The sequence below is a fragment of the Acinonyx jubatus genome, chromosome A1 (genome assembly GCF_027475565.1).
Source record: "Acinonyx jubatus isolate Ajub_Pintada_27869175 chromosome A1, VMU_Ajub_asm_v1.0, whole genome shotgun sequence".
Lineage (NCBI taxonomy): Eukaryota > Metazoa > Chordata > Mammalia > Carnivora > Felidae > Acinonyx > Acinonyx jubatus.
Window position 1 is genome coordinate 169,879,834 of NC_069380.1, and position 19,308 is coordinate 169,899,141.

The 19,308-nt window shown below is 40.3% G+C and overlaps 2 protein-coding genes across 2 annotated transcripts in view; one reads left to right on the forward strand and one right to left on the reverse strand.

Moving 5' to 3' along the window:
• Positions 1-585: 585 nt before the first annotated feature.
• SRP19 (signal recognition particle 19) lies at positions 586-6,543 on the forward strand. The gene is made up of 5 exons (XM_027035921.2): positions 586-740; positions 1,380-1,455; positions 4,124-4,195; positions 4,318-4,429; positions 6,010-6,543. Exons 1-5 carry the CDS (start codon positions 700-702, stop codon positions 6,141-6,143), a joined length of 435 nt encoding a protein of 144 aa, XP_026891722.1. The 5' UTR covers positions 586-699; the 3' UTR covers positions 6,144-6,543.
• A 6,688-nt stretch (positions 6,544-13,231) lies between these two features.
• Positions 13,232-19,308, reverse strand: part of REEP5 (receptor accessory protein 5) — a 39,256-nt gene continuing 33,179 nt past the window's right edge. The window contains exon 5 of the mRNA XM_027035907.2: positions 13,232-15,606. Coding sequence (XP_026891708.1) covers positions 15,557-15,606 — 50 coding nt within the window. The 3' untranslated portion in view covers positions 13,232-15,556. The remainder of the gene's footprint in view (positions 15,607-19,308) is intronic.

Here is a 19,308-nt window from a genome sequence, read left to right on the forward strand (position 1 = left end):
AATGAAGGTGTGTTTAGTTGAAGAACGGAAATACTGAAATAGTGCTTTGCAATTAACCTAAGGTATGCAAAAATATAATGAATTGTAAGGTAGAAGGTGTTTTTCAGTAGTTTAAAAAAGGTGTATAGTCAAATTCTTAACATTTAGACGTCTTATTGAAACAGTAAATTTATCTTGTTTCACCACTATAAACATACGTATTTGCCAAGTTGGAAACAAGCAAGCTGTGGGGTCCAGGAGCAGATCAAGATTAAACATAAGAGGCATTTCCTCGCCTACTCGGATCTGTGTAGACAGATCACTCGCGGTATACAGCCTTCACCTAAGGGTGAGGGTAGCTAACACCATTCAAACTCAGTGTGAAACTGGATGTGAAGGAGCGTAAAATATTAACCCCATTTTAGCGACAGCGTAAGGTTCTAAAACTTCAGGTTTTGACAAGACAAGAGAAAGAATTCGAAGCTTTCGTGGATCCTCTCGCGATAAGAGAGGTGCTAACGCCACGTCAGAAACTACATACGTTAGTGCAGAGCGACAGATGCCGGAACAAATGATAGCTGAACAACCGCGGAAGCGTAGGCGGGCAGGTGGGCTGGACTTCCGCCGGAAAACGGAGTCGCCTGGGAAATCTCAGAGCCGAATACCGGCAGGCTTTCTGCCCGGAGGCCGTGGGCGGGCGCTGTGTGGGCTTGAGCGAAGATGGCTTGCGCTGCTGCACGGTCCCCGGCCGACCAGGACAGGTGGGTCCTGAGAAAGGGACGGGCTTGCCGCGAGCCCGCGGGTGCTGCGCCACCCTCCCCACCCCCGAGAAAGGCTAGCGGCGGGGAGCTGGGCTCCGGCCGCAGGCTCCGGGCCGCTCCCCGGGTGTCGGTTCCTCTGGGAGGCCAGCAGCGCCAGGCTCTTCGTAGGTCCTCGAAATTCCGACTCTGGGTAGCTCAGTGTCTGCCTGTACCTGAGACAAAGGACCTTGGGTGCGACGTGGGCAGACATTGAGTAACAGACTCACAAGTGACAAATCTGTTCTCTTGTTACGTTCAGGAAGGTTCGTTCAGGTTCTTCACAGTCTTTTAAAACCTCTGATGCCGTAGTTTTTGTGTGACAGCAGGCCCCACCCTCGGGAAGTTCTCTAGGCAGCTGTAGCTAACTGAACAGTGAAGGCATTGGTTTAGTTTGGTTTTAAACCTTCTCTGGCAAGTGGTGTTTTCTAAGTAGTAAACGAAAGTTTACTTTTTAGGTAAGTTAAGTAAAAGGGAGACAATTTAAAGAAAAACTACTAAGTAAATAACAGGTATGCTGGCAGTCCTGTTGGTGATGAAAGAATGAATGAGTTTTTGGAAATACTGCTCTGCTGATACTAGCTGTGCTTCCTTCTGTGACAGATTCATTTGTATCTATCCCGCTTATTTAAATAACAAGAAGACCATCGCGGAGGGGAGGCGAATCCCCATAAGCAAGGTAAATGGGCTGCCAACTCGGTACTTGCGGGGCTCTGAGAGGTTGTACTGTTAGGGCTGCAAGGGCTTCTTTTACTGGACTGTATTGTGTAGGACCTGAAGTGAACAGCTGCCAAGAATTGAGGCGCTTAACAGTGGTGAAACCAGAAAGGCTCTAATTCCTAGCTGGGAGGATTTTTTAAATGGTTCTTCATGAGCCTGTGCTTGAAAGAGGATGGGTGGGGTTAGGGTTTGTATGTTGTTACTGGTTTTTAAACCAAGATTGTGAAAACCTTGCCCTTAATAAAGGAAACCAAGCTTACATTATTGTATAATATGTCCAGAATGCAACTGCGTTTTTAAAAAAGACTTGCAGAGGGGCGCCTGGGTGGCTCAGTCGGTTAAGCATCTGACTTCAGCTCAGGTCATGATCTCGCGGTCCGTGAGATCCAGCCCCACGTCAGGCTCTGAGCTGACAGCTCAGAGCCTGGAGCCTGTTTCAGATTCTGTGTCTGTTTCTCTGACCCTCCCCCGTTCATGCTCTGTCTCTCTCTGTCTCAAAAATAAATAAACATTTTAAAAAATTTTTTAAATTAAAAAGAAAATAAAAAGACTTGTAGAGAATTTAGATGTGTTGAGTTTTATAGTTTATGTCCATTATCTTTTTTTTTTTTTTTTTTAGGGGTAAAGTGTAATACTTTTAAAAAGTAGGGTGTTGCAGCTGTTAAAAATAGGATTTTTCCCTTGTTTAGGTTTTACTTTTTCATGTTTGTTTATTTTTGAGACAGAGTAAGCGGGGTAGGGGTGGAGAAGCAGGGAGAGGGAGAATCCCAAGCAGGCTCCATGTTGTCAGTGCAGAGCCCGAGGATGGGCTCGATCTCATGAAACCATGATATCATGACCAGAGCCGATATTAAGTGTGGGACACTTAATCAACTGAGCCAGGCGCCCCAAAGCCCTGTTTATGTTTTGTAATCTAATGACAGATTCAAGGAAGTGACCTGAAGCGATGCATTATTTTTGTGTTATTTAATATTTCCCATTTTGTTGTTTAGATATGTGTAAAGGAAGGTCTGCTTTGCTGCCCCAGAGTAAAAGAGACTATACCAAAGCCCTGATTCAGGATAATGCCTGACATCAAGCCAATGTGACAGAGGCCTCTGGTAGCAGGGTCTCACATAACTTGGAGAATAACTGGTTTTTAACTTTATTGATATATAGGATACATACAGAAATATAGATAAGTCTTAAGTGTATATCTTGATTAATTTTCACAGACTGAGTACACACATGGGTAACCAAGCACCCAAATTAAAAAAAGAAAGCATTTTCAGCACCTAGGAAGATTCTTTTGTCTCCTCACAGTCACTGCCCCCTCCTCATACTCACAAGGATAACCACTGTCCTGACTTCCAGCACAATATATTAATTTTGTTTTTAAACTTTATTTTACTTTTTAAATTTTATTTTATTTATTATTATTTTTTAAATGTTTTTATTTATTTTTGAGACAGAGACAGAGCATGAGCAGAGGAGGGGCAGAGAGAGAGGGAGACACAGAATCTGAAGCAGGTTCCAGGCTCTGAACTGTCAGCACAGAGCCCAACGCGGGGCTCGAACCCACAACTGCGAGGTCATGACCTGAGCTGAAGTCGGAAGCTTAACCGACTGACCCACCCAGGCGCCCCTTTAAATTTTATTTTAAAGTAATCCCTGCACCCAGCGTGGGGCTTCAACTCCCAACCCCAAGATCAAGAGTCGCATGCTCTTCCAACCAAGCCATCCAGGCGTCCCTTTAAATTTTATTTAAATGGAATTACATACACTATGTACTTTTGTGTCTGTCTTTTTTCACTGAACTTTAAGCTTAAGAAATTTATTCACATTTTTTAGTATAGTTTGTTAATTTTCACTGCCCTATAGCAGGGTTTCTCAACAACAGCACCACTGACATTTTGAGCCAGATCATTCTTGTGTGGGGGCTGTTCTGTGCACTTTAGGTTTTTTAGCAGCATGTTTTGGCCTCTACCCACCAGATACCAGTGCCTTGCCTGACTCCTGTGACAATTAAAAATGTCTCCTAGCATTGTAAATATCAGGGGGGAAAATTACCTTACTGAAAACCACTGCTCTGTAGTGTTGAAGTGTATAAATATACCACAGTCTATTCTGTTGATGGATAATTGGGTTGCTTCTAGTTTGGGGCTATTACACATACTACTACTGTCAACATTCTTTAGTTTGTCTTTTAGGGAACATGTTTTGCATTTTTCGTGGATATATACTAGAAGTGGAATTGCCCATCCATGAAGAATGCATATGTTTAGCTTTAGTGGACACTACCAAACCATTTTCTAAAACGGTTGTTACCTATAATAGTTGTTTAATCAGTATTCATTTAGCACTTACTATGCCCCAAGCCTCATACCAGATAACTTGGGAATACAGTGATAAAACAGTACTTGCCTTTGTGAAGTTCATGTTCTGTTGGAAGGGGATGGACACACAAGTATGAATCAGTGTTATTCCCAGGAGTTTTTTAAATTACAATGCAAAAAACTGTACCTAATGAAAAGGAAACCTAAGGTTTTGATAGGTATTGTGATCGTAGTATTTGAAATGATTCACCCAACAATACAGCAGTAGCCACTTACGGTAAGCTGTTTAGTGTTTTTGTTTTAACTGTTCAGGCTGTTGAAAATCCTACAGCTACTGAGATTCAAGATGTGTGCTCAGCAGTTGGACTTAACGTATTCCTTGAGGTAAGAGGTGTTTCTTTCTTCACTATTTTTCCTACTCAATCTCATTGATGTAATAACTTTCTTAAAGCCTGTTTTTTTGTTTTTTGTTTTGTTTTTGTTTTTGTTTTGCCTTTTCACATTAGAAAAATAAAATGTACTCTAGAGAATGGAATCGTGATGTTCAGTACAGGGGCCGAGTCCGGGTCCAGCTCAAACAGGAAGATGGCAGCCTCTGTCTCGTACAGTTTCCATCACGTAAGCTTTTCTGAATAAACAAAGTTTGGGGACAGCTTATTCCTGTACTCTGCAAAACAGGTTCTAAAACTGACCTTTTGAAAGGTAAAAATCATAATTGGCATTCTACAGATTAATTTAGAAAAGGACTACTGCTAAAGAGAGGAAAACAGTGGTTCTAACTTCTCCTAAGTTAAGGACCTCTGAGAATGTGATGAAGCCTGTTTGTTTCTCCAAAAAATTTGTTTTGTGAACATCTTATGAACCTCTGCAAGTCCATCATTATTCCCAAGTTAATAGTGTAGAATTATTGAATGGTCAGATGTTTATGCCATTTCAGATCCTAGAGGCTCTGGGGCCTGGTAATAATTTCTAAAACTAATCTAAAAAGCCATACTAAGTGAAAGAAGCAAGAGAAATGCATAATGTGGTACCACCTAGGTACATTTAAATACAAAATATTACTGTTTATTGATATATATGTCTTATTGCTTATTGATTATTATATATGTAAATGTATTTTAAGTGGACTGTAAGAAAACCCCAGTCTTAAAATAGTAATTAACCTAATGGTGAGCAGGGAGTGGGGACACAGGGATGGTGGTCAGAGAAGACTGTAGCATTATCTCTTATTTTATTTCTTAGACAACAACAGTAATCAAACACAATTGGATATCAGCATCCCAAAATATTAATTCTGAGTTTGGGGAAGATGAATTTTTTTTTTTACACATGATTCTTTTCTGAATTCTTCATTTCTAAAAACTATAATTTTTTAAATGGAGCTATTAATTCCCTTCTTATCACAATAATCCCAAGCTGACAACTAAATTGTTTTTAGTTTAGTTAACATAGGTTGGTTTTTCTATGCTAAAACCTGTCCAGGTTAGTAGATATTTCTGGAAACAAGATTGTGACTCCAGAGTAACAGGTAGTATATTCCAGTGTATTTCTTCTTCGGTTTGACATCTTCCTTTACTATCTCTTAAAAGATAAAAAAAACAAAAAACTTTTGACTTCACCAGTAAGTAAAATATAAGTAAAAAATTGAAAACATTTTTCTCCTTGTTTCTAGCAAGAAAATAGTTAGAAAGTAAAAAGAGAGAAAAAATGAGGAGCTTAGTGTATTGAAAGTAGCTACTAGAGCCTGAAGAGTTATTTGGTGCACAGAGAGGGTACCTGCAGGCATAAGTCATCTGGGCATATGAATGACATCTTTTGTAGCTTGATGACATTGACAAAATTAAGCAGCCCTGTGTTTCTGTAGCTTAAGATAACAATGATGTCTTCATTCTGTTTCCCAGTTTTTGTATTTAGATTAATTCTCCTTTGATCTTAAAGTCAGTTACTAGAGCCAAGACCAAAATTTGTGTTTTAAATTTTTATTTTGTTCACTTAAATACTTCATTGTAGTTCTTAGAACCCTTTCTCTAGGAAAGGCTCCCACTTGAGCAAGTCATGTCTTCATACTCTTTTTTTTTTTTAATCCTTGTCAGTTTCCTGATGTGACAATTTGTTGACCTTTATGATTAATTTGAAGTTAATGAGCTTTTATGTCTTATTCCTTAAGTTGTACACTAAGCCTAACTTCTGGTTCCTAGGTAAGTCAGTAATGTTGTATGCAGCGGAAATGATACCTAAACTAAAAACAAGGACACAAAAAACAGGAGGTGGTGACCAAAGTCTTCAGCAAGGAGAGGGAAGTAAAAAAGGGAAAGGAAAGAAGAAGAAGTGATCGGGGATGAGAATCAAGTATGTGGTACTACTGTGAGAGATGTGAACAAAGGCTTCTAATTTATATCTAAGAGAAACAGAAGCTTTTTGTTTGCATCATTTAATCAAACTATGGACATTTGTGCCTCCCAGCTTCAGCATCAGAGCTGACAATGAAATTTACATCAGAAGTTTGCATCTAGCTCTTACACAGTATAAAAGAAAATTTCTTTGCCTTTCAATGGAGAATTTTTGTGGAAGAAAGAAGCATATTTTTAAGTGGACAATGGATTCTACCATCAGTTACTTGAAATTCTGTATCTGTCCTGTGTGTAACATGTTTCAGATAATGAGTTTAATTAAAGATTTGAAATACACATTTTCTTCAACTTTTAAGTTAGTGAAATAAAATTTGAAACTGACTTTTAATAGCTTTTGCCTATGAACTAATGCTAGTAGAAGAGGTAATTAAAGAGAATAAAATGAGTCTTAGTGTGAGCTTCAAACTAGAAGAAAATGGCTAAATCCTCTTGGACGTTTATGAACAGCTAGTCTACAGATCATTTTAATCAATTGTCATCAAGTGTTCAGTTACTAGTTTTTTGACATGGAAAATCCTGGAGTTTAAGCTTTAGATTTGCTTGTTTTATAGGCTTCAGAACATTATTTATTTATTTAAAAATATATTTTTTTAACATTTATTCATTTTTGAGAGACAGAAACAGTGTGAGTGGGGGAGGGATAGAGAGAGAGGGAGACACAGACTCTGAAGCAGGCTCCAGGCTCTGAGCTGTCAGCACAGAGCCCAATGCGGGGCTTGAACTCATGAACCACGAGACTATGACCTGAGCTGAAGTCAGACGCTTAACCGACTGAGCCACCCAGGTGCCCCAGAACGTTATTTTAATTGGAGTTAATGTTATTACCTATGCTTTAACACCTTGAGATATACTTTTTCTCAAAACACTTAATTGGATTGGTGATTCTGACTTTATTCCAAAGCACTATTTCTGAAAGTGGTAATTTTGTATAAGATTTAAGAGAATCACTATCCAGCCATTTGTTTTTGTCTGAGCATCATTTGGGGAACTGTCTTCTCTGACTCCATATGCTTCTGGAAGGGCTATTAATTATAGGACATACCACAGGGTATGACCCAAGCCAGACCAATGGTTTATTTTTCAGGAATTTAAATCTGGAGTAGAAACACAGACATATAGTTGATGATGGAAGCTAAGATATTTGATGGTCTACAGATTTGAGTTATCCTAAGTCCTGTTCTTGAGGCCTGTTTTGGCTCTTCTGTGAATTCTGTAAACTATACTTTATATTCTTCCAGTAAATCCCATTTTCATTGTTTTTAGTGCTTGAGATAAAAAATTCCACTTGATGACAAAATAAGTGAATCCAGAGTTTCAGAGTTTTAAATGGACTTACACACCTAGGCTGTAGGAAGGTGATCCATGGGTGTGTAGGAAGAAGTATTCAAATTTTTATTCTTTTCTCTCTTTAATAATTTCTGTTGTTCATACATTTTATAGTGAACATAATAGTATAGCAGTTTATGTATTTGATTTACAAATAAATATTGGGGCAGTCTATGCAAAACAAGATTCAGAGTAGCCCTCTGGGAAGATCTATTACTTAGGAACATGTTTATGTAACAAAACAATGAGAAACGTAAGCAGGAGTTACTTTTTTTGGAATAACATAAAATCCAAAGGTATTACAGGTGTTGGTTCAGCTGCTCAGGGATGCCCTCATATCTTCCCATTCCACTATCCATGGCATGTTTCTAACAGCTTGTTGTCTCAGGCTTATAAAAGGGCTGATAGAACATCAGATTTCAAGGCAGAATGAAAACCTAGCTGTGCCAGACACACTTATTCCTGCTTTAGGAAAGCTAAAGATTTCTCAAAATCCCTCCCAGCCAACTTTCATTTAAGTCTCATTGTCAAGAACTGTGGCTCATGTCCATCTTGAACTGCAAGACAGGCTAGGAAAGTGACTATATAGCTTTTTGAGTCATGAAAATGGAGTCAGCCAAGGAAGAAAGTGGAGACTGGATATTGGGGCAGTCAACTTAAAAGATTTGTCACAGGGGTGCCTGGGTGGCTCAGTCGGTTTAAGTGTTGACTATTGGTTTCAGCGCAGGTCATGAGCTCACAGTTTGGGGTTTGAACCCCATGTCGGGTTCTGCAGCTGGCAATGCTCTCTCTCTCCCTCTCTGCCCCTCCCTGCTTACACTGTCTCTGTCTTTCTCAAAAACTAAAAAAAAAAAAAAAAAAAGATTCGTCACAGAAAGATGACCAGAGTCTAAAATTATTTGGGTTATGGGCCAATAGGGATTGTCAGAAAGGTTTTGGGACTCTTTCTGTAATGCGGCAATCAGTGCATAATTGAACTTTTCACATTGTTGCAGTCAGTGCATAATTGAACTTTTCTTTGCCAATCAAGTAAAAAATACAGTCTTTTCTAATGAGCAACACTGAGCATGTATTTTTATGTTGAAATGCCATTTGTATTTATTTCAGTGAGTTATGTTCACATCCTTTGGCCACTTTTTAAGGACTTTATTGTTATCAATATAATAGATAATGTAAAGAGCCAGCTAGTTTTTGTGTGTTTTCTATTTATTTTTATTTTTTTAATGTTTCTTTTTGAGAGAGAGCATGAGCAGGGGAGGAGCAGAGAGAGAGGGAGACAGAATCTGAAACAGGATCCAGGCTCTGAGCTGTCAGCACAGAGCCTGATGTGGGGCTCGAACCTATGAGCCATGAGATCATGACCTGAGCCAAAGTCAGATGCTTAACAGACTGAGCCACCCAGGCGCCCGTTTGTTTTTTAGGCATTAACTTCTATCTGTTGAAGAAAACGATTTAGTTTTATCCCCCAATGTATGCTTCCTATCCCTCCCTCCTACCACTCTATTTCATAACTTTAATCAGTATTCAGAGTTCACATTACTATCCTGTATTCCATTCATAGCTGAACCATGCAGTACTTTGCTACTCAAATGTGTGGTCAGGGGTCCAGCAGCACTGGTCTCTCCTGGGAAATTGTGAAAAATGCAAAATCTTTGGCCCCAGCCCAGAATTTAAAAGGTCCCCAAAGGATTCTTATGCACATTACAGTGAGAAACACTGAAGTATGCTATTGTTATTTTTGTTTTCTGGATTTGTGTTTTCCATAGGTCTAATTATTTTATTAGTTTCTTAAATATCACTAACTCAACCACACAGTATCAGCTGTCAAAAAATATCCTTTTAAAGAGTTTGTACATGTCCGTTTAATTCATCTTTTTAAAGAAGTCTTTTCTGGAGCATTTTACCTGGTTCTAATCTCTACTGGTTACCCTTTAGGCCTAGTGCACAGCTTCACTCTGCATCCAGAGTGACCTGCTTCACTGCTTTGCTGTTTTGGGCATCCTGTATTATGGAATCCTGTGCATTCTGTCTTGGGTTATGTCCTTGTTTGTAGCCCATCTTCAGGATCTTCTGGGAAAAATGCAAGGGAGGTAAATGTTCTTAGGCGTTGCATGTCATTGTACCCTCACACAGTTTGGCTGAGTATAGAATTAGAATCGAAAGTCATTTTATTTCAGAAGTTCAAGGACATTGCATCGTGGTCTTTTGACTAATGTTTTAGCTGAAGGGAAGTCCAAGTCATTCTAGTTAATGATCTTTTGTGACTCACATTTTTCTTGTTGAAACTCACAACATCTCGGGGCGCCTGGGTGGCTCAGTCGGTTGAGCATCCGACTTCAGCTCAGGTCACAATCTCACGGTCCGTGAGTTCAAGCCCCGCGTCGGTTTCTGGGCTGATGGCTCAGAGCCTGGAGCCTGCTTCCAATTCTGTGTCTCCCTCTCTCTCTGCCCCTCCCCCGTTCATGCTCTGTCTCTGTCTCAAAAATAAATAAACGTTAAGAAAAAAAAATTAAAAAAAAAAAAAAAGAAACAACATCTCAATATTCTAAAATATCACAATAGTGTGGCTTTGGACTTATTTGTCTATTGTGCTGGGTACCTACCTAAGGGGCCTTTCAATCTGGAAACTTGTGTCTTTCAGTTCTGGGAATTTTCTTGAAAATTTCATCAGTGGAATTCTTTCTGATCTTGGAACTCCTTATTTGGATATTAGATGTGCTGGACTAGCTCACAAATTTTCTCATCTTTTTTTCCTCTTATTTCCATTTCTTTGTCTTTATATTCTATTTCCTAGAATTCCTCAGCTCTGTCTTCCAACCCCTCTATTGAACTGTTCATTTTTTTTATATTTTCAGCTTCTTCAAGCTTTCTTGTTATCTGAATATTTCCTTTTTCTAGCATTTTGTTCTCAGGGGGTATGCTTTATATTCTTTTGTTTTCTATTTCATTTCGTTGGCAGTGGTTGTGGTTTTTATTTTGATCCCTGTCATTTTAAGTGGCTTTCCTTAGACCAGGGTTTTTTGGTTGTAGATTGATGGCTTTTTGAGCAACAAACCAAAAAGCTGATTAGAAGTTCTGAGCACATAAGAAAGGTTTGCAGACTGAATTTTACTAAAGGGATATCTGGGTGAGATGTTCTTTTAGGGGAAATTTCCAAGATCAGAAATGTTTTTTCTTAGATTGACCTGTTCCCTAGAGTCCAACAAGCTCCCAGGAGGATAAAGACCTGGGCGTCCAGTGGGAGAAGTTGGAATGGGGGAAATGGGTCTTACCATTGAGTCAATCCAGTTTTTATTACAACTTCCCTCCCTTGACTCTGCCTGTGTCCTCCCCACTCCAGAAATACTTTTACTATCTCTGGAGGACAATCTCTCACCTGAAAGAAGATAAGGTGTTTTTTCACTATTCCTTTTTTTAAATTTTTAGTTCCCTCGCAACATTAAGATTGTTCTTTGTGGTTATTTTGATATTGTGGGTGACTTTATAATGAAAAAAATTTTTGTTAATATTTATTATTTATTTGGAGAGAGAGTAAAAGCAGGGGAGGGTCAGAGAGAGATGGAGGGAGAGAGAGAATCCCAAGCAGGATCTACACTGTCAGCGCAGAGCCTGGCTGACCTGCAAACCGCAAGATCATGACCTGAGCTGAAACCCAAGATTCGGATGCTTAACCAACTGAGCCACCCAGGTGCCCCTATAATGAAAAAATTTTTAATGTTTGTTTATTTTGAGAGAGAGAGAGAGAGAGAGACCAAGTGCGAGTGGGAGAGGGGCAGAGAGAGAGGCAGGGAGAGAATCCCAAGCAGGCTCCGTGCTCCCAGAGCAGAGCAGGATGCAGGGCTTGAGCTCACGAACTGTGAGATCATGACCTGAGCCAAAATCAAGAATCATGCTCAACCAGCTGAGCCATGGAGGCACCCTATAATGAAATGTCTATACCAAAGAGATTAGGTGTGGTAGGCAGAATAATGTGTTGTTCTCCCACCAAAAAAAAACCCCTTGTGAATATTACTTCATATGGCAAAAGGCCTTGCAGGTGTGATTAGGAATCTTCAGCTGGAGAAAGTAGTGGTTATCCAGGTGGGCCCACTGTAATCTGAAGGATCTTTATAAAAGGGAAGTAGAAGCTAGAGTGCTAAGGGGTCCCAAGCCAATGAATGCAAGCAGCTTCTAGCTGAAAGAAGCAAGGAAATGGATTCTCCCCTAGTCTCCAGAAGGAATGCAGACACTTTTGGATGTCTGATCTCCAGAACTGTAAGCTACTAAATTTATACTGTTTTGAGCCACTAAATTTGTGGCAATGTGTTATAGCAACATTAGGAAACACAGACCTGGTGAACCAATATGAGCGAAGGTAAACTGCAGACCTTGGGATTCTTGACCCCAGTAGTAGTTTCTACAAGTTCTTAACACTGGCTACATGTTAGAATCACCCTAGAGTTTTAAAAGCATACTGGCACAGTAGATACCAGAATTTCTGGTAGTGGAGGGAGATACCAGCATTTTTGGAAAGCTGCTCAGGTGATTGTAATATGCAGCCAGATCTAAAAACCACTGTATACTAAGTGTAGAGGTAGCGTTTGTCTAACCCGATGGTTTTATCTCAAAGTGTGGTTTCTGGACCATCGGCATTACCTGGGGATTTATTGGAAATGCAAATTTTTCAGTTCCACCCCAGACCTACTGAATTAGAAACTCTGGATGGGACCAGCAATCTGTTAGAACAATCCCCTCCCCTGCAGAGAAATTCCAATGCACACTGAAGTTTGAAAACCAACTGATATAACCAAAGAACCTTCTTATTGCTCTTAATACTCTATGAGATGTATATTATAGATTTTATAAGCTAATATTGTAATAAAGAGCCAGAAAAAGATTTAATGAAGGTCATTCTCAAACATAATTACTTTCCTACTGTACTACATATAACTTAATATCATCTGATGGCTCAGGATGTGAACTCTCACTCTAGACACCATGATTCTAGACATACAGACATGTAAAAGCAGATGTGGAAGACAAAGCTGACCAAAGCATTACCTCCAGAAGCAGACATTTTTTTAATTTTTTTTTTTTGTTGTTAACGTTTATTTTTGAGACAGAGAGAGAGCATGAACGGGGGAGGGGCAGAGAGAGAGGGAGACACAGAATCGGAAGCAGGCTCCAGGCTCTGAGCCATCAGCCCAGAGCCCTACACGGGGCTTGAACTCACGGACCGTGAGATCGTGACCTGAGCTGAAGTCGGACGCTTAAGCGACTGAGCCACCCAGGCGCCCCCCAGAAGCAGACATTTTTGATAAAATTCTCAAGTTCCTCCTTCCTTGGTCTCTTCTTAAGTATAGAGTAATTTGCAGGCACATGCAGGAAGTGTTTGCTACATCAAAATGTACTTACAGGCAACCAACTTCTAGGAGACTGGGTGTAACGAAATATGCAGTAGAAAGCAACTTAGGTTTCTTTTAAATCTAGTGCTAATTATTGCTAAAAGCTTTTCATGGTTGTTTTCCTTTGGGAGTTTTTCCTCTGACAGGTAGTAACCACCAGGGGATGACTACAGGTCAGGTAAAGAATGGGGTTAATGAACAGCAGTGTTTAAGGTTCATTTACCTGTATTTTACTTCAGATATTGCTTAAATGATTCTAGATTCTCTTAAGCCCCAGAAAATAAGATGAAACATAACAGTTGAGTGAGATAACAGAAGTTTATTTACATCCATTTCCATTTAATATATCACATCTTCAGGATGGGTGATAACTTATTAATGGCTATGCTCATTTTCTTCAGGCTATGGATAGAAAACTTTCCCCAGAGTAGCAGTAACTGTTGATCTGAAAGCTTTCAAGTAAGGGAAGAACTGTTGGGGAGATTCTTTGATTTTACCCCTGAAACACCATTCATGTACACATAAATGCTTGTCTTCTAGCCAGACACAGGCTCAATTAGTTTTTCAAATACTCTAGCCATGGCGATATGTTATCTGGGAAATTTAAACAGACACAATTGCTCAACTCATTAACTTCTGTCATTAGTATGTACACTTTGTCAAAAACAGGAACTTAAATTTCTTACAGAATGCACTGCAGGAAAAAGCTGTAAGGACAAAATAATTGCATTCAGAATATATTTTCTTATATAGCAGTTTTTAAACTGGTATCAGCCTGTAAGTAGTTATGAGCAATAGTAACTTTTATGCTTCCCCCTCTTGCCTGGTATTTTGTATACTGAAAGTTATATATTCTACGTGCTGACAACCTGATTATATATTCTGTATGCCAGAAGTTGCTAATTTTCATTCTTCTGCCACCAAGAGAAGTGTACTTTATTATGGGGAAAGGAACTTAAGTACTCCTGGAGGAACTTTTTTTTTTTTTAATCTAAGGCTTGATTTTCTGCTGATAATTAATTGCTTATTTTCTAAGTTTTTTTTCCTTTAAGGTAAGTTTAATAAGATGCATTATGATTACCACTGTCTTACAGGAAAAAAAATAAATAATGTGATCCATATTATAATATTTAGCTGATATTGTCCCTAATTTTTGATATCTTTGGTATTTTTTACATCACGAGATTTCATTATGATCTTACCCGTTATCCAAAGGAGAGCTAATTATCTCCTTTTTGCTTTAACAAGTATTTTACAGATGGGATAATTAAACTTGTTTTGTTATAATTGGTTTTGTTTGGTCAGTGTAGTCTAATTCAGAAGGATGCTCAGTTTTTGAAGTTCCTGTGAGTTGGCAGATCAAACCAGAAACCTTAAAGTTAAATTTTTGTTCTGTACTTAAACTATGTGGTTATCTGCAATTTATCAAAACAGAGTATAAAGATGAAGGCATTTAAATGGACCACAAATGACTGAAATTTAAACCAGGGAGGCCTCTTGTTTGTTTGACTTTAAAGGCCAGAGAAAGAAGGTGAAAGCAGTTTGACTTCACTATCAACTGGATTATATAGGTTAGATCATCCTTTCATTCTCCCAGCCTTGGTCTAAGAGCCTGGTGTCATCATTAGCATGTAGCTGCTAATGACAGAAACAAGAACATACCTGTAATCAGAGGTGGGAAAGTCTAGAGGTTCCTTAGGCTAGTTTCAAAAAAAAAAAAAAAAAAAAAGAAAATAGTAAAGAAACAAGACTAAACCAACATATTACTCAGCTTTGAAGAAGAAACCAGGAATGGTTTCCGTTATAGCATCTTAAAACAGACAAATCTAAAGTTTATAATCAGCTTTTTTTTAAAGGCCACAAGACATTACTAGTTCTACAGGAAGTTGGGAGCTGTGTATTATTGGTGTGTGTGTGTACATTTCCCCATCTATCACCAAAGTGACTGCTTTACACATCTATTCTGGTATTCAGCTGCTACAAAGTTAGCGAAACAACCAGGCCAACCCCCACCCAACTTCATTTATCACTTAACTATTCACTGGAAATATCAGTATTTGTTTTTTTAATTTTCTGAGATATTATTTAACAGATCACACCAGTACACTGGAACCTTCAGCTTTTGGCAGGCGCTCCCTGTGAGCATTATACATGTCACAGTCAGACAGTAACATTTCCCTACACATATGTATGCACAAATACATTAAAAACATTTCATACAAAATTGTACATTACATGAAGTAGAACCTTAAAGAGTATCCTAAAATAGAAGTACAGAGAAAATGCATGCAGAGAGAGCCTGTTGAAGTACAAAGCCTGTGGGATATAGAATTTCAAGTTTCTATTTCCTACAGGATGGTAACACATGTCTTTTCCTTCCCAGAGGCAAAATATATTTTCCAAAAATTTGGACGCTGCCCATTGCATTAAATTTAAATGCCCCCTATGTATATAGACAGTAAAAGTAAGCAAAAGAAACCAAAAAAACACACATTCCTTTTTTTAATATATCAAAATGTTTCCAAGGCAACATTATTAAAATGATTATACCACAGTCCCTAATATAACATCAAGCGCTAATAGGCAGGTACAGAGAGGGCAGAAAGGTCTCATCCAGTCAGCAGTTAGGTGCTCTTCTTTTCTTCACCAAGTAAATTCACTGCTGCTTTCTTGGCTGTTAGGAGGGAAGAAAACTGTGTCAAGACTTTGTAATGCCAGCTCTGTGCCTAATGTAGTGACTAGATAGCAACTTGGATGACTCATATCCAGATGAGAACACACTGAGGTTTGTGGCAGAGCTGAGAGAGTTTCCAGGAAGTGGACCAGAGAGAGACCTCTTCAGAGCACAGATCCTGAGTACCCTAGCATATTTCTTTAAGGTCGTCTAGCCTAACCCTGTACAGTAACTGTCTCCTCTAAGCCGTGTACCCTCCTTCAGGTGTCACAAGAAGCAGGGATTCCCTGGGCATGTAGTGCTCCTCTGTACAAGCAAGAAATTCTTGTTTGTGTCTGGGTGCTCACCTGTTTAATCTGACTATGTCTCAGTCTGATGACAACTAGGTCATCTATCCCATGGTGACAAAAAAAAAAAAAAAATCACAGAAATTCCTCCTTCCTACACCTCAGAAATGATGGAATATTTATACACCTTTATATTCTCTTCATTGTGCCACCATTTCCCTCTAAGTGTTTGAGTTGGTGGCAAGATACTACACTCATCAAGAAAATATTCTTGTATCTGTGGGAGACTAAGCCTTCCTCTTCCTAATTACCAAGCGACATGGAATATGCTGTAAGAACTAGTGTGGAGTGTGAGACGGGGGATGGGGGTGTTATGGAAGCCTCCAGGGCCTCCTGGGAGAATCCACAAAGTGCACCTGTTTTTGATGGGGCCCAGGGTGAAGCACTGCCAGTCCTTCCCTGTTCACCAGCTGCCCGAGGGCTGTTCTCCCTTCACTTAAAGTTGCTGAACAGTTAACAAGAAATTGCAGCCTCTCTCTTAACTAGCCCATTGTAAAAATTTACTTCCTGAGGAATCCAGAAGTTTTGAAGTCTAAAATGAGTCAGCATGCAAGTTCCTCCTAATTTATTTTCATTCTTACACTCCTGTTTAGCAATGTATCAAAGTAAAATTGGATTTTAGAGTATTGACATCTAAGAACCAAGGGTCTAAGCAATGTGAGTGAACTAGACAGAAGTGACATCGCCAGAGGTTGCTGCTTTGGCTGAGGCAAGGAACAGGAAGGAAACTTCTTAAAAGGAAACTGGCAATCCCCAGGTGGGAGGACATGAAGGCTACAAGTCAGAAAACACTTAAAACTGTTGAAAAAGGAATCCAAGTAGACTGGAGCTGTATGCCTGGGAGAGAAGTCCAGTGGAGAGAGGAGTGTGTGAAGGGCAATAGGGAGAACATATCCACACTGCTGGAGAGCTGTCTTGGGGATCTTACTGGCCCAGTGGTCAGGTCAGTTCTCCTCTCCCACTTTCTAATTACCACAGAGATCTCCAAACAAAATGGTAAGTCTACATCCCTCACTACTTTTGTCCAATTTATAAAACCCTTTCTGTGCCCTCTGGAACTCAAGACCCAGTCATCAGCAAAACCTCTTCTATCCCCATCCATCTCTCCGAAAGTTTCTTTCACCTTCTTGCTTTTACAGAAATCTGGCTGTCTCTTGAGAACACTGCTTTCTCAGGTAGTGGCTATTTTTTCTTTCTTCCTTGACCCTAGTACGAGTGGGTCTGGAGGGTTTGGTAAGCTGTCTTTGTTCTCCATTGCCACGTTCAGAATCTCATGGCATCAGATTATATCTGCTACCAGCCTTTCTTTTTCCAGTCATCTCAGACTCTTGGGTTATGCTGCCTCATTTCTTTAAGATTTTAACTCCAAACTTATTTTAGTTATTGGTGATTTCAGTATTTTGCCAGTATCCTGGCCTCTCGGCTGTCCCCTCCAACAATCTTTACACTCCATCCTACCAACCCCCACCTCTCCCAACCCCAGGCACTCATTCCACGATTCTCATCACTACCTGTGACCGCAGTCCCTCTATAATCTCAGTGTCCAGCATCCCACTCTCCCCCACCACGCCCAGCTGTGCAGCACACGCCCTCTGTTCTACTGATTCAGAGTCCTCCCCCACCACCTTTTCCACCGTCCCTTCCCTCCTTGGCCAGTTGAAGTTCCACCATCAGACACTAAGCACTCCCTGGTCCCTCTCTCACTTCATGGTTCTTTACTCAGTTGGCCTTGGCACAGAGCCCCACCTGCTCTGCAGCTGCGGAGCTAAGTGTGTCAACTGGCCTCACTTTAAGTTCACTGACACAACTTCAAATGAGCCTGTAATACTCCTGACAGTCACGTGGCACTGCCCCAGTCCGTCCACTCTCCCACGGTCCTGGAGTGGCCACCAACCGATGGTCACACTCATTGGTTACTCATCTGGGCTGCTTTCACACTAGAGTGGCAGAGCTGAGAGTCCCAAGCAAGAGCTGATGGCCCACAAAAAATAACATTTATTATCTGACCCTTCACAGAAAACGTCTGCTGACCCCAGTCCTAGGTACCTATTTCATACCATCTCTTTCTATCACCATCTTCCCCATCCTCTCTCCGCTGACCTTCCTACTTCACTGAGAAATGGGAAGCAGTGGGAAAGTCCCTTCTGTAGGCACCCACCATCACAGACACTCACCTGCCAGTATCTCTACTCGTGTTCTCAACCTCTGTGCCCCATGACCAGTCCTGTTCCTACTCTGGTTCCCATCTCTTCTGGTCTAATTGGGGATGGAGCTCCAGAAGCTCTTCCCTCACTCATACCCACTTTTTGCTCTCTTCTGGATCATTCCCACTAATTTTCAAACATATTTTGTTCCTTCTACTTTAGGATAAAGAAAAAAAAACACATCCTTAGGACCCTAGTTCCTTCTTCCAGGTGCAGCCACAGTCTTCTCCTTTTTGCAGGAAATTTCCCAAAAGACCTACATTCTCTCAGCCTTGCTTCCCATCTCTCAAATCCATTCCAATCAGCATTTGGGTCCCACCACTCCATAAACTGTTCTGTCAAGATCACTAGTGCCTTCCTCACCACCAAGTGTAATGGTCAGTTTTCACTCGTTACCTAACTTGACCTGTGTCTGCAGCAGGTGACACAATGGACTACTCCCCACTTTGAAACTTTCTTTACTTGGCCCCAAGGACATCAGTCACATGGTTTTCTTGCTACCACAACTGACTGCTCCTTATCAGTCCACTTTATCAGTTGCTCCCCATCTCCCCAATCTCTAAACACTGGGGGCCACCGCCTCAGACCTCATCTTTCTAACTACGTTCACTCACTTAATAATCTCACCTAGTCCCATGATTACTATCCTGCTGGTGACCCCCAAATGTATATCTCTAGCCCAAACCTGTCTCTGAATTCTCAACATATATATCCAACTAGCTGCCTGACCACTCCATGTAGGTACCTAATAGACACTTCAAAGTTATGTCCAGAACTGAATTCCTTATTTTCCCCTCTAAACCTGCTCTATCTAGTCTTCCCCATCTCTACAACAATTCTTTCCTTCCATGTGTTCTGGCTGAAAAGTTTGGCTTTATGCATGACTCCTCTCTCATGTTCCATGCCTGGTCCATAAGCAAATCCTATTGGTTCTACCGTCAAAATATATCAAGAATCCTGGGGCTCCTTGGTGACTCAGTCGGTTAAGCAACGGACTCTTGATTTTGGCTCAGGTTGTGATTTCATGGTTTGTGGGGTCGTGCCCCACAACAGGCTCTATGCTGACAGTGCAGAGCCTGCCTGGGATTCTCTCTCTCCCTCTCTCTCTCTGCCCTTTCCCCACACTCTCAAAAATAAATAAATAAACATTT